We start from the raw sequence: 14,691 nt of genomic DNA, 5'->3' as shown, positions 1-14,691 counted from the left end.
TAGATGATTAAGGTGGGATTAACATTTGGTATTAGTGGTGGCACTCAACAGGTGGGTGGCACTCAATAGTTGGTAGCTGATGGTACACAATAGATTGTTAAGGTGGTGGTGCTTAATGTTTGGTATGGGATGTGGCACTCAATAGTTGGTATGACTGATGGCATTTAACTGTTAGTATAGATTTTGCAATAGTTTAAGCAGCTCTTAAAGATTGATAATTATTTATTCAATGTTATGTTTTATAAATATTTCGGGAACACTTATGAGACAAACATTAAAAGCAGGCATTAATTTGTTTGGTGTTTATTTCAGATGTTTTGGCCCGCCCAGCCAACCAGAACACACCTCCTCATTTCCCCGAAGTCCTGGTAACCATTGTCACAACAATGGGCACCTGCCTGGTAACGGAAACGGTCACGCCCACCTGCTGTTGGATGGGGTTCAGGCAGGGTCAGTCCCAGGAGGAGGGATATATGAGATGGCCCCCATGTTGCCGGAGAATGAACATTCAGACTCCAAGGTGGGTTGACATGGTTAAGAGTTCTTGTTTTTCACAATTAATTGCATGAATTCACATTTTGATGTATAAAAATGCAATCAAATGATTGTGCAATAATGTAATTAAAAGATCAGAATTTGCACAACCAAATTACTAAGTGTGGTTAACTGAACTATTTAGTGTGGATAACCAAATTACTATGTGTGGTTAACTGAACTATTTAGTGTGGATAACCAAATTGCCAAGTGTGGTTAACTGAACTATTTAGTGTGGATAACCAAATTGCCAAGTGTGGTTAACTGAACTATTTAGTGTGGATAACCAAATTACTAAGTGTGGTTAACTGAACTATTTAGTGTGGATAACCAAATTGCTAAGTGTGGTTAACTTAACTATTTAGTGTGGATAACCAAATTGCTAAGTGTGGTTAACCGAACTGTGAAGAGTTGATGAACTGTTTTATTTGGCAGGGAGGAGGAACTGGCAATGTGATTCTGACACCAAACGGAGCCAAGTTGAACGGGTTTGTGCCCCTGAGCAAGCGTAATGGGCTGACCAATGGAAAGCTGCCAAATGGTCATATGACCTTCTTCCCCATCCATCACCAGTACAGCCCAGATCACCTGTACTCCGAGGTACCGGTATGTTTCAATACATTATGCAGTTATTGAATGGCTTGTCTGTTAATAGAAAAAAAATGCCAGCAGTTGCATTTGCCGGAGGTTGTGGAACTATTGCCCTGAAGCTGAAAAATATAAAAAAAAGCCTCAGCTAAAAGTGTAATAGACACGCCATTATTTTCTGTAATATTTCTGAGTGACTGTTAATAAACATCAATGAAAAGGGCCAACTGCGTAAATTCAAAAATATTTTGAGCATTATATTTGTAATCAATAGAGCCTCCATATTCATATTGCATGTAATATGTTGGTATAATCACTTTATTCCAAAATTATAAATTAGATACAATAGATACATGTTAATACATGTACAATTTCTCAAAATCAATGCATAGAACAAATACATGTATAGCAAATAACACAACACAAAATAATTTCAACTTGAATAATTAATGGTGAAAACACCAAAATCAGGTAACTCTGTCTACATCAACATGTTTACATTTTGAAAAAAAAAAATTATGAAGAAACCCGTCATTTTCACAGCAGTGTCTTATCTAAAGAGCATGAATACATCTGTGTTGTCATTATCCTGTCTTTTAATGATTTTATACACTCAACAAGGTCTTTCAGAGTCAAACACATGCAAATTGTTAACATGGTTTATTGCCTCAAGGGACATTGGAATTGTAAATCCGTAAGTACTGGTGTTCCATGTCAGTATTTCATCATTAACATGGTGATAAATCATGTTGATTCAAGTATCTGTTTATTAATTGTGTTACGCTCACTCTGCCCATTCTTAATCATTAAAATGTTACTTTACTTCATCTAACTATTACATAAACATAATTCCTTGATGAGTAAACACAAGGACTGGAGATCAGAAGGAGGTGGCAGGTTGCTTTTTTAAAAGCACTTATGGACATGTCCATCATTGCAATGTTAAATAAATCAATCTTACGTTACAGGAGTGTGAGAGTCTGATGGCTGAGATGCTGGGCGGTGGGGGCACCTGCCTCCCGCATGTTGCCGGGGATGAGAGCCGGAATCATGGGCGGTGCGAGGACAGTGGCTCCCTCGACAACATTGATGCCAGCAGCAATGAAGACACACTTCGGGACTCACGGGAAAACATTGTCGTCAAACATGGGACCGGAACGAGTGAAGGAGACAGCGGGGCGGGCAGCTATACGTCAAGTGATCGCAACTCTACGGGTTACAATATTACGGGCAGCATTGGTCACCAACATCCTGGGGAGCTGGGAGAAGGGGTCACACACTGCGCCGACTCTGGGCTTGGTGTTCCTGGCGTCGCCATGGATACGGGTCATGTCATGGAGTCTGCTGGGTCAACAGATGTCCATACCTCATATGGTGACTCACCGGGTTCAGGTGACTCATCAAGGTCACAGGACCTTCCCTTGCCACATGGTGGTTATCCCATACCTCAGTTGTCCATGCCAGGAAACCATGGTTACCATGGAGCCGGGACAGAATCCCAGCGCGGTGAGTTTACCTCGCCGACAATGGCGCCAGTGTCAGTATCCAATCATCAGGAAATGCACGTTTTACCATTGGGTACTCAAATACCTCATTGTCACAATGAATCTACCTCATGTAACACTTCTCAGGCTCGTCAAACATTGACTGACAGTGAATCAGTTCAAGGTCAAGAATCAATGAATTGTAACCATGTACAAGGTGACAGGGGGAGCTCTACCTCACAGCCGTCTGCACACTCCACCCTGGGCTCAGGTTACATTGCACCATTATCGGACACCCCCCAACCTGCCAGCCCAGAGCCCGGGACTGGAGGCTATTCTCTCTCCCAGGGGAGAAGGCGACACCCAGCCAGTAACTATGGCAACGCTGCCTACCATGCTAATGGGGCCCCACCACAGCTGCGGCAAACAAATAGTTCTGTCAGGGCAATTAACTCAGCTCAGGAATATGTTACGGGACATTTTCTTGAAGAAAATAGTCCTACATCGGGTGAACAACCAGTTACTTCCCCTGGTCATCAAAGGGAGGCTACCTCAGCAGGGAGAGTGGATGGGACAATTACCTCCCCTGGATGGAGTGATTCAGGGGAAATCACTCCACCAAGTTTTGGTCTACCTCAGGCGTATATTGTGAACTCACCAGCGTCGGCATCTCGTCACCGCAAAATGTGAATTACAGGCCATACACTGGCCCCGGGTAATCCCCACGGAATATTGACAAGCGTTATATTTTACCACAACTGTGCTATATTTCTTTATATATATGATTATTATTATGGTCTGTTTCATTCAGTGACTAGATATACCTCCCATTATAACCTTCAGGAAGGAAGTGTAGAAACTTACGTCAAATGTTTAAGTATTTTTTGTTTTGCTTTTTGAACAAACTTTGGACGATTTTGTTAAGTATGTTTTACACTCTACCTCATTCTGAGGGGTGGAAGGGAAAAATGTTCTACCTGGCTTCATTCTATAACGTCACATAGAACATTATTACCTTCACTTCTTGATTCAGGTGAAGAGATATACCTCAAGAAACGAAAATCTGGTGTTAATTATTTTAGGATATTACTGTCACATTATAAACACATCCATTTGTAATGCATTATTGACATCATATTGGAAAATCCATTGTAAGTAGATGTGTTTTATGTATTATAGGTGGAATTTTCCGTCTTACAGGTGGAATTTTCAATGTGCTGGTGGAATTTTCCATTTTCTGGTGGAATTTTCCATTTGCTGAAGGATTTTTCCATGGAATTTTCCATAACTGTCAGATTTTATTGAAGTTCTAGTGGAATCTTCCTAAACTAAATGGAATTTCCCAAAATTGAGTAGTAATTTTTATTTTAAGTGCAAAGATTATTTCTTAATCAATGGGATTTTGACGTAAGTGGAATTTTTCAGATTTTTAGGAGGGAAAATTCCACAGCATCATATAGCAGTGGAATTTTCCATAGTAAATATAGAATGTGTTTCTTTACATGAAAAGCGGGTATATTTTAATATTGACATGTATGTTCTTAATGTGTTTTTTTTATCATTTTATGTTAATATGTGACATGATTTAGATGCATTTTGCGCACATGATGTATATTGAAGTGGAGTAATCAAAACTGTCCTAACTGCATCACATTTTGTTAGGAAATAATACACTTTGCTTCCAACAATTGAGTAGCTACCTTTTTATAAGAAATTTAGAAGATTTTATTGATGATCAAGCACAAAATTAATTAGGAGCTTTCAATTTTAGACTATCACACAACTGTAATGTTTGTTCTTTTGGGTGAAAATCTGCATAAACAATGGTAAGAAGTTCCTTCAAATGGATAAAAAAAGGCTGTGGAAACCATTTCACCGGGGAGCTAAGCCTCCAAACAATGATAACAATAATCCCTATAACTTATACCAATTTTTGCAGAATTTTCATTTTTGGAATCATTGTTCAGCTTTCTTTTTTGTTAATCAATTTTAAAATATTTTTTTTCGAGGTAAATTTTCAAGTAATTATTAAATGTTAAGTAATATAAGTTGAAATATTGTATCAGTATTGCTTATTGCAGAAATGATACGAATATTACCAACATTAATTAGATGACTATGGAAAATGGTGTGTATAATAAGGTTTGTATATTTATTTTTGCCCTGAGTAGATAGTTATGGTTTGTTTTGGAGTATTTCAGACAGTTTACAACAACACTGTATCATCTAGCTGAACTGAAAGATGGTCAGTTAGGACAGTTTTGCTCTCACACATGTACATTGTACTATTGTTAATGAATGCATTTTGAGTGCTATCCTGTGTCAAGGAAAATCGTTAATTATTTCAACATTTTGTCAAATTTTAAAAGTTTTATTATATGATCTTAGTGCTATTTTTATCTTAAGTTTTATAAAACAATGTTTATTAAGAAAACAATCGTAAAAACATAAAGCATAGTTTTAGCAAAAACTTTTTGCAAAAGTAAATGGAAAAGTGGGTGGGGCAGGGGGCTTTAAACTCGATACCGGGAATACTGCACACTCATATAGGTGTTTTTGTGAAGCTTCACCCTTTCTTAAACATCACAATTTTAACAAGAGAAAAAATATAACAACAAAAAACAGCATATTCACTCCAGCGCTTGACCCTTTTCTTTAGTATATTTCTAGTTTTGAAGAACAAGCTCCCTACATTTAAAAAGCCTTACTATGAAAGATAATGTGGCCATCTCGTGAACAAGGGTGCGGAGAATGATGGCAGTACCAGATATGAAATCATTGTGAACAGTGCGATACATGGAAGTTAATATGACTTGGTTTGATTGCATGTTGGACAGTTAATCATGTTTCTATATAACGTGTGTGTATTAGCGAATGCCTGGGCTACTCTGGAACAATGTTTTATCAAAATAACACTTTGAATTTTAGTTGTAATCTTGTACACTTTTTAATATTTTTAAAAATGATGTATTTTTCAGTAGAATGGTACATTTCTATTGGTTGAATTCTATTGGTTGAAAACTGTTCTCACACATTTTATAATTTATTTTTTAAAAGGTGTTCAAATTTAAGTTTGTTCTTAAAACAAACATCAAAAAAATACCTAGATACTTATTTAAAACAGAAATTCATAAATTGAAGCTTTAAATAATCACTTTTCAATACTTTCTGTCATATTTTCAAGTACTTATTATGAACAACGTTAAAATTATGTGGGAAAGTAACTGATTATTGTTTTATTGAACACTGTTCCAGGGGACTCAGATGGTGAAAGCGATAAAGTTCTATATGCTCCTGTATTTAATGTCAGAACTTTTTTGCTATCATATATACAAAAGGAGACAGAAATACATCATTCAACAGGTCAGGGCTAGGAGTATGCAGGTAGTCAACAGTTTTGGATTCAACACAGTCAACAGTTTTGATTTCAACTCCAAAAGAACTGACTGTATTTTGACACTTGATTTTTTCTTATGTTAATGAATTTGAATGATTATCTATACAGAATCTGATTTTTACAGGAGCTTTTTAATCTAATTTATGGAAGTTAATGAAATGTTTTTAGAAGAAAGAGAAATGTGAGGTAAAAAGGAGTGGAGGTCCTCTCTGTTCTGTTGATTTTCTGGCCTGACCTGTTAAAACTTATGTTGAAGTCATTTTGGGGACTATACTGAGAATAGAAAACAATTTGTTGCTAATCGCTTATGCCAAATTTTATGTAGTAGATAGAGGCAGATAGATGGAAAAATGACAGTCCTAGCATAGAAAAGAACTGTGAAAGAGTTTAAAAGATCACATTTATATTACATCTTTCAATTATAATAGCACAATGGTTGCTTTGGTATAAATTTTTTTTGTTTTTTTAAGATTGGTCACACAATAGGATACGAAATTAGTTAAGAAAATGCATTAGAATGTTTCAAAGGAATATATTAACTGTTGCCAAGGTTACCCTTTTACATGCAAACTATTGCCAAGGTTACCCTTTTACATGTAAACTGTTGCCAAGGCTACCCTTTTACATGCAAACTATTGCCAAGGCTACTCTTTTACATGCAAACTATTGCCAAGGTTACCCTTTTACATGTAAACTGTTGCCAAGGCTACCCTTTTACATGCAAACTATTGCCAAGGTTACCCTTTTACATGTAAACTGTTGCCAAGGCTACCCTTTTACATGTAAACTGTTGCCAAGGCTACCCTTTTACATGCAAACTGTTGCCAAGGTTACCCTTTTACATGTAAACTGTTGCCAAGGCTACCCTTTTACATGTAAACTGTTGCCAAGGCTACCCTTTTACATGCAAACTGTTGCCAAGGCTACCCTTTTACATGCAAACTGTTGCCAAGGCTACCCTTTTACATGTAAACTGTTGCCAAGGCTACCCTTTTACATGCAAACTGTTGCCGAGGCTACCCTTTTACATGTAAACTGTTCCCGAGGCTACCCTTTTACATGCAAACTGTTGCCGAGGCTACCCTTTTACATGTAAACTGTTGCCAAGGCTACCCTTTTACATGCAAGCTGTTCCCAAGGCTACCCTTTTACATGCAAACTTTTGCCGAGGCTACCCTTTTACATGCAAACTGTTGCCGATGTAAACTGTTGCCGAGGCTACCCTTTTACATGTAAACTGTTGCCAAGGCTACCCTTTTACATGTAAACTGTTGCCAAGGCTATCCTTTTACATGTAAACTGTTGCCAAGGCTACCCTTTTACATGGTTACTGTTGCCAAGGCTACCCTTTTACATGTAAACTGTTGCCAAGGCTATCCTTTTACATGTTAACTGTTGCCAAGGCTACCCTTTTACATGGTTACTGTTGCCAAGGCTACCCTTTTACATGTAAACTGTTGCCAAGGCTACCCTTTTACATGTTAACTGCTGCCTAGGCTACATTTTTACATCTTTAAATTGATCATATCTTCTTTTGTTGCTATGACAACAAAGTCAAAAGTTCATGGTTCTTAAATAACTAGGTGTTAAGCGGTAGAGGTAACCCACTTATTTATAGACATTGTTATAGTACATGTATATTCAGAACTTAATGAGTACTATCTGTTCTAGCGTATTTTCCACAGTAAAACTCCATATATTCAGAATCAAATGAGAATTATATCTCCGTACAGTTAAACTCCCTGGTTTCTGTTTTTATAAAGAACTCTCTCTGTATTTGGGCTGTCAAGTGGTTGTCAGACTATCTGTACGGTGTTTTTGTTGTTATAACTGTTTACCTGGTGCGTTTTTAACTACATTGTTTATTGAGTATTTTTATTATGATATAAGTTTTATAATATTGAAATAGCTCAAAATGGCTTCATTTTATAGAATATTTTATACTATGATGATATTTTCTGTAATGTAGGTTGCTTGGTCTCATGTCTGATGTTGGCTCAATACCAGTGTCGGCAACTCCAGTGATTTGTTCCGTTTAAGCTACATAAGTACAGTGGGAAAATTCCTGACAAGATCTTGTTTTTATATTAATGGTGTATGGGGAAAAACTCTTCTTCCATTAAAATTGCAAATTATGATGCATTACTTAAAGGGGGGTTGTTATTAAATATAGAAATACAGGATGGTATTTTTTGTCCCAGATTCCAAAGAACCTTATTTGGTATCAGTGAAACAGCTTTGATAATTCATGGATACAAGATTTTGCTTGTGAAATATCCCGAGGTACTCAATGGAGCTGAGCCTTATGGTGTACATGGGTTGGGGGTAAACATCCTTCATATTTTAAAAGCTTTTGACAAAATTTACACAAATTTATGTTTACATGGAACTTATAACAAGAGCTTGCACCTTGAGCATCAAGCATGAGATCTGGTACCTGGCTTACAGACTGCTTTGTCTGAAAGAGAGGCCGACGGTTACCTTGCACTGATTGATGGAGGCTGTTTTATGCTGAAAGTTGGCAGGTTTTTTTTTAAACTAAAGGCTGGTGTGTGGTGTTTTTGTTGGAGGCATTGTAAACAATGAAGTTGACTTCTTTAGTGGAGCGGTCTAAGATATCTTAACAAAATGGAAAATGTCATAAATTACAAACAATTATTGTGTTAATTTGTTGTGATTTTTAAAGTTTAAAGAGGTGAGTGGAAGAAATATTTTAGTGTCTGAACATCAAGACTTGTTACATTTAAGAACAATTTACTTGTTTATGTAACCATGATAATTTTATAACACATTATTATAAAGTTCAAAATCCATTTCCAGTGTAAGAATAAGAGCCAACAATGTTTGTTGTAGGTTAACTTGAGTTCTCTCCTTTTGGACAGGCATATTTATGATACCGGTGTGTAATTTTCATCTTAAAAACCTTCTCTTTATGCGATATTTTCATCTTAAACTATTTTAACCCTCTATGTGCATATAAACTTATTTAATATTGTATTAAGTAGGTGATAGTGGAAAAGGTTTCAAAGTTAAAACTCTCTTCCCTTATAATGTTGTGTAAAAATAAAACTTTCATGTTAATTATAATGTTAAATAGTTCAGTCTATTGTGGAGCAGTCAAGCATGGACAACTATAATAACTTCGGAAATAACTGAGGGATAACTTTCAGAGCATTTCATTAGATTCTCTGTTTTTCGAGGAAAAAATTCCAGTTATTGTGATAGCCTTGGAGTTGTTGTTGTTGTCGTTGCTGTCGTGCGAAAAATTACAACTTGGCCATATCTCAAAAATAGTTAATAATATTGAAATGAGACTTGGTACATGTGTAGCCAGTAACAGTACACACATGTACAGCAAGGCCCATAACACACATGTACAGCAAGGCCCATTACACACATGTACAGCAAGGCCCATAACACACATGTACAGCAAGGCCCATTACACACATGTACAGCAAGGCCCATTACACACATGTACAGCAAGGCCCATAACACACATGTACAGCAAGGCCCATAACACACATGTACAGCAAGGCCCATTACACACATGTACAGCAAGGCCCATTACACACATGTACAGCAAGGCCCATAACACACATGTACAGCAAGGCCCATAACACACATGTACAGCAAGACCCATTACACACATGTACAGCAAGGCCTATTACACACATGTACAGCAAGGCCCATAACACACATGTACAGCAAGGCCCATAACACACATGTACAGCAAGGCCCATAACACACATGTACAGCAAGGCCCATTACACACATGTACAGCAAGGCCCATAACACACGTGTACAGCAAGGCCCATAACACACGTGTACAGCAAGGCCCATAACACACACGTACAGCAAGGCCCATAACACACACGTACAGCAAGGCCCATTACACACATGTACAGCAAGGCCCAGTACACACATGTACAGCAAGGCCCATAACACACATGTACAGCAAGGCCCATTACACACATGTACAGCAAGGCCCATTACACACATGTACAGCAAGGCCCATAACAAACATGTACAGCAAGGCCCATAACACACATGTACAGCAAGGCCCATAACACACATGTACAGCAAGGCCCATAACACACATGTACAGCAAGGCCCATTACACACATGTACAGCAAGGCCCATAACACACATGTACAGCAAGGCCCATTACACACATGTACAGCAAGGCCCATTACACACATTAGCATGGAAATCAACAGATGAGTGTTGGCATTCGGTCTGCGGTGCTGTTGTTATACATTAACATAAACTCTTTACAATAAAATATTTGGCTTATCTCAATATATCTTTATATATATACATACAACTATACACATATTTTATATGATCTGATAAAAGTGTTAAATATTTTCTATCATTGAAATGCATTTTATTATTTACATTAGTTTTATACACAATGTTCAAGAAATTAGAAAGAAACTGGGGAAACTTGTCTTCAGGAAGGGTTTTATTGAAGTTATATATTGTTTTAAACACCTTGTGCTGCACCCTCAAAAGGTTCAAACAAACTGAGTTTGATCACATTGGAAAGAATTGCACAAAAAATTATACATTTTCTCTTCAATTTTTTATCAAATATATATCTTCTATCAAAATACCATTCAACGAGTTGTGAGTGATAGTTGTTCAAACCTTTTAACATGATTTTTACTCATTATTTTAAATCTTTTACTCCACAGTTTTATAAGAATCCCGGTTATAATGTTGTTCTTGTTTACAATACCCCACAGAGGGTTACATATTACTGTGAAATCATTTATATTCGTTGGCATGAAATTTCGTGGTTTGCCGAAAAATTACAATTTCTTGGGTACTTGAATTCGTGGTTTTTCGTTTTTGAAAAAAATAAATAATCGAAATTGCGATCGTCCTAGATCGACTGCATTCCACACGCTGGCCCGTGATTTACGTTGTCTACGTCACTCGGTTTATGACACTCGCTAAAGTGGTACGACATGCCAATTAGTGCATATATCCATGTCAATTATCAATTTAATTGGAAATTAAGGTCATAAAAGAAGATGTACCCTGATCCTTAATACAGATAGACGAAGCCATTGAATGCCAATTAAGCATTTTGCAAACTGTGAAAACACCGAGAAGGTCCGTTTGTTTGAGTAAACAATCCCTAAAGATAGCTGATATTTACAAATTCAAGTACTTTTGAATCTCATTTCAATATTTATTCACACGCTTTTGTTTAATAAGTATATTAAACTCTTTGTTTTGTACATTGTCACATTGGGTGCTCAGTAACCTCTAATGTAATCGATTAATTATTTCATTAAAGAAATAAAATCGAGAACCCGACACTCATCACTCACATTTTGTAAACCTGGAGATTTTAATGAACAGCACATGTTAAGGCACGTGCTTCTGTCATTTGTTTTATAAAAACACATTAAAATGATATGGTTTATTATTTGTTAAAGGCTGATATGATATATTAACAAAACAATGATAGTAAGATATACAGTTAGACGGATATTTACGATGTTTACTGCGGCCTCTGTAACGAAATAGCTAGAGTATGTACATAACATGGCAATTCAAAAAGGGAATAAAGGGTCAATATTTCGTGGGATCTTGAATTCGTGGATCACCCAACCCACGAACACCACGAACATTAATGCCCCACGAACATTAATGATTTCACAGTATATCATATGAATTAAATTATACACACTTAAATTGCATCACTTATTGCTGTTACGATTTTGTGTACTTAAAAAATGTAGGGGAAGAATGTGTTAAATTGTCAAGGTCATTTTATACTATTAGTTGATATTCCCTTGTCAACAAATACAATGTCATGTGATGAACATGTGACCAACTTTAAACCAATGAAATACTTGTATATCAATATATGTAACATGTTCAATGGTTTCTCTTTGTTCTGTGAACTTTATGATGGTGTTCTTATTGTTTTAACTTGAAGTATTATCTTTCAACATTGAATGTTGTCATTTTTAATATAATTAGAATTGTCATGGTAACATGTGGTTGTCATGGCAATGACTGGTCACATGGTCATCACATGATGTGAGTATTTGGGCCAGATTAAATATGTTTTGCATGATTATGTTTTTTAGAATAATGAAAACAACGTAATGTTAATTTATTATAAGCATTTAATCAGCGCGATATTTTTATGTTTTTTTTTATGCATGTAATACATTAAAGCCAGGTGTTTAAATTCAGTGATTCTTTTACCTCCAACCTTTTTACTTGGCAGTTTTTATTTACTTAAAGAATTATTTCAACATTTTAGCTAAATGAAGGCTGGTCCATTAATAATATGTATTTTTATCTCTTTGTTGAATGAACATATTTTTATCACATTTGGTATTTTATGCTACCACAGTAACTGTCAATATTTTGTCATACAATAGGAAACATACTTGTTCCACCGGTTGTTGGTTCCCAGGTCACTGGTAGCTGGTTCCCATGTTAACTGAAAGCTGGTTCCCAGGTTCACTGGTCGTTTGTTGCCAGGTTCACTGGTGGCTGGTTCCCAGGTTCACTGGAAACTGTTTCACTGGTAGCTGGTTCATAGATTCTCTGGTAGCTGGTTCCCATGTTCACTGGTAGGTGGTTCCCAGGTTCACTGGTAGTTGGTTGCCAACCTCACTGGTAGCTGATTCCCAGGTTCACTGGAAGCTGGTTCACTGGTAGCTGGTTCATAGATTCTCTGGTAGCTGGTTCCCATGTTCACTGGTAGGTGGTTCCCAGGTTCACTGGTAGTTGGTTGCCAGGTTCATTGGTAGCTGATTCCAAGGTTCACTGGTAGCTGGTTCCTAGATTCTCTGGTTCCCATGTTTACTGGTAGCTGGTTCCCATGTTCATTGGTAGCTGGTTCCCAGGTTCACTGGAAGTGGTTCCCAGGTTCATTGGTAGCTTGTTCCCAGATTCATCTATTACCACTCACGGGGATCGTCTCCATTTAAGTTGCATAGTAACTATCTCCTTATGATCAGAAATGTTTCTATAATTTTAAGAGAACAAGTTTTGAATTTCCCAAATTTCATCAAGGGATATTTGAGAATGACAGCTTTGTAAAAATGTTTCTAGTGGAAAATGTTTATCTTATTATACTGTTGCTTGTTCTTAAAGGAACTGTAGATTGTTTCTTAGGAACTATGTTTCAGATATTTTAGCTTTTATTGCCAACCAGATATGATTTTTGTTAGAACAAACCTGTTCAAAATTTTGAAGCGTTGCATGGCAACATGTACACAGTAGAATTGTTGCCGGCCAACGGTTGCTAGGTATCCTACCTCAACATGACAGATGTTCCATGGTTACTCAGGGAGACTCACATTACATCACGGAACAGTGAGAGGGGTGGGAGGTTACACAACACCGATATCTCGCAACACATAGGCTACATATAACCAATATCTATATCAAACCATATACATGTATGGAAAAACTAGTGTTGTTCTTTATGCATGTAAATAATACCTCAACATTTAAGAGTCAACTGTTCTAATTTTGTTCATATTTCGTCACTACTGGTATTGTTCATATTGCATGTTGACTTCGTCAACTGAAGCATTTACCCCCAACAGTGGGAACACATGATATTTTTTACAAGATATTTCTCCTTAACTCTGTACCAGATCACTCATGGTTTAATCAACAGGAATTTTATAAATCATTGTGCTATATAAAATGTTTTTGATAGCTTTGGAAGAAAAATAAAGGCACATTTTGTTTAGTTTCATTGGGAAATGAAATTGTGTTAGATATTATTGTGTAATGACCTTTCATTTGTTTATGACCACAATTTGATATTTCTTAAAATATATTTACTTTCATCCATTATTTTTCAAAACCACCTGATATATATGTTAGGATCTGATATTTAACTAAGGATACATACCACTGATTGTAGTATGACTGTCTGCAGGTATTGCTGTACAGTCTGCCTCTTATGTAGTGTAAAATACTGAACCGGTCTGTAACAGTTGTCATGGTAACACGCTGTTAATGCCAGAGATGCATCGTAAGCAAAAATATTTGTTAATGTCTTTTCATGTAGAGATTTAGATGAATGATATTTTCTTTACATATTAAATCGGTTTGATTTTATGTCTGGAATTGATTACCAGGTATCAGTTAAAACACAAAATGTAAGAAAATATAGGTTAGAAATCACCTTGTATAATTATGATGCTATTTTTTATCTTCTAAAGAATATATATTTTCTGCAAAAATGTTATTTTTTAATTGTCACATTTTGGATAAAATACTAAGTACATGGTTTACTTAATGAATTAATCTCATATTTTGTGTCTTCTAAGATGTGTTGCCATGGCAACGGCTGCCAACGGTGAGGTATAATATCATCCCTAAACCTCAGCTACGGATACATTTATTGTATAGCTATGAATTATTAAACATGAAAACAAATGTACACTTGTTGTGTTTGTTACTAGAGCATTAATGGTCATTATGACCTTGACCTTTGACCTCAAGACACCAAAATCAATAGGGGTCATGTACTGAGCTAGAGCATTTTGCAAACCAGGAGGACTTTCTGAATGCTCCTGGTAGGACCTGCTGAAAGTACCTTAAGGTACCTGGTAGGAGGACCCGCTGAATGTACTTGAAGGTTCTTGTCATGAGGACCTGCTATATTTAACTGGCAGATAGATCTGATGGATG

The 14,691-nt window shown here is 36.5% G+C and overlaps 1 protein-coding gene across 1 annotated transcript in view; it reads left to right on the top strand.

The window, feature by feature from the left end:
• LOC128222410 (protogenin B-like) overlaps positions 1–14,436 on the top strand; it is a 43,826-nt gene extending 29,390 nt beyond the window's left edge. Inside the window, exons 19-21 of the mRNA XM_052931391.1 lie at positions 313–520; positions 970–1,140; positions 2,091–14,436. Coding sequence (XP_052787351.1) covers positions 313–520; positions 970–1,140; positions 2,091–3,296 — 1,585 coding nt within the window. The 3' untranslated portion in view covers positions 3,297–14,436. The remainder of the gene's footprint in view (positions 1–312; positions 521–969; positions 1,141–2,090) is intronic.
• Positions 14,437–14,691: the final 255 nt, after the last annotated feature.

Source organism: Mya arenaria, chromosome 16, assembly GCF_026914265.1.
Source record: "Mya arenaria isolate MELC-2E11 chromosome 16, ASM2691426v1".
NCBI classification, from domain to species: Eukaryota; Metazoa; Mollusca; class Bivalvia; order Myida; family Myidae; genus Mya; species Mya arenaria.
Note: the sequence above shows the minus strand (reverse complement) of the source record. Positions and strands in the feature narration are given on the sequence as shown.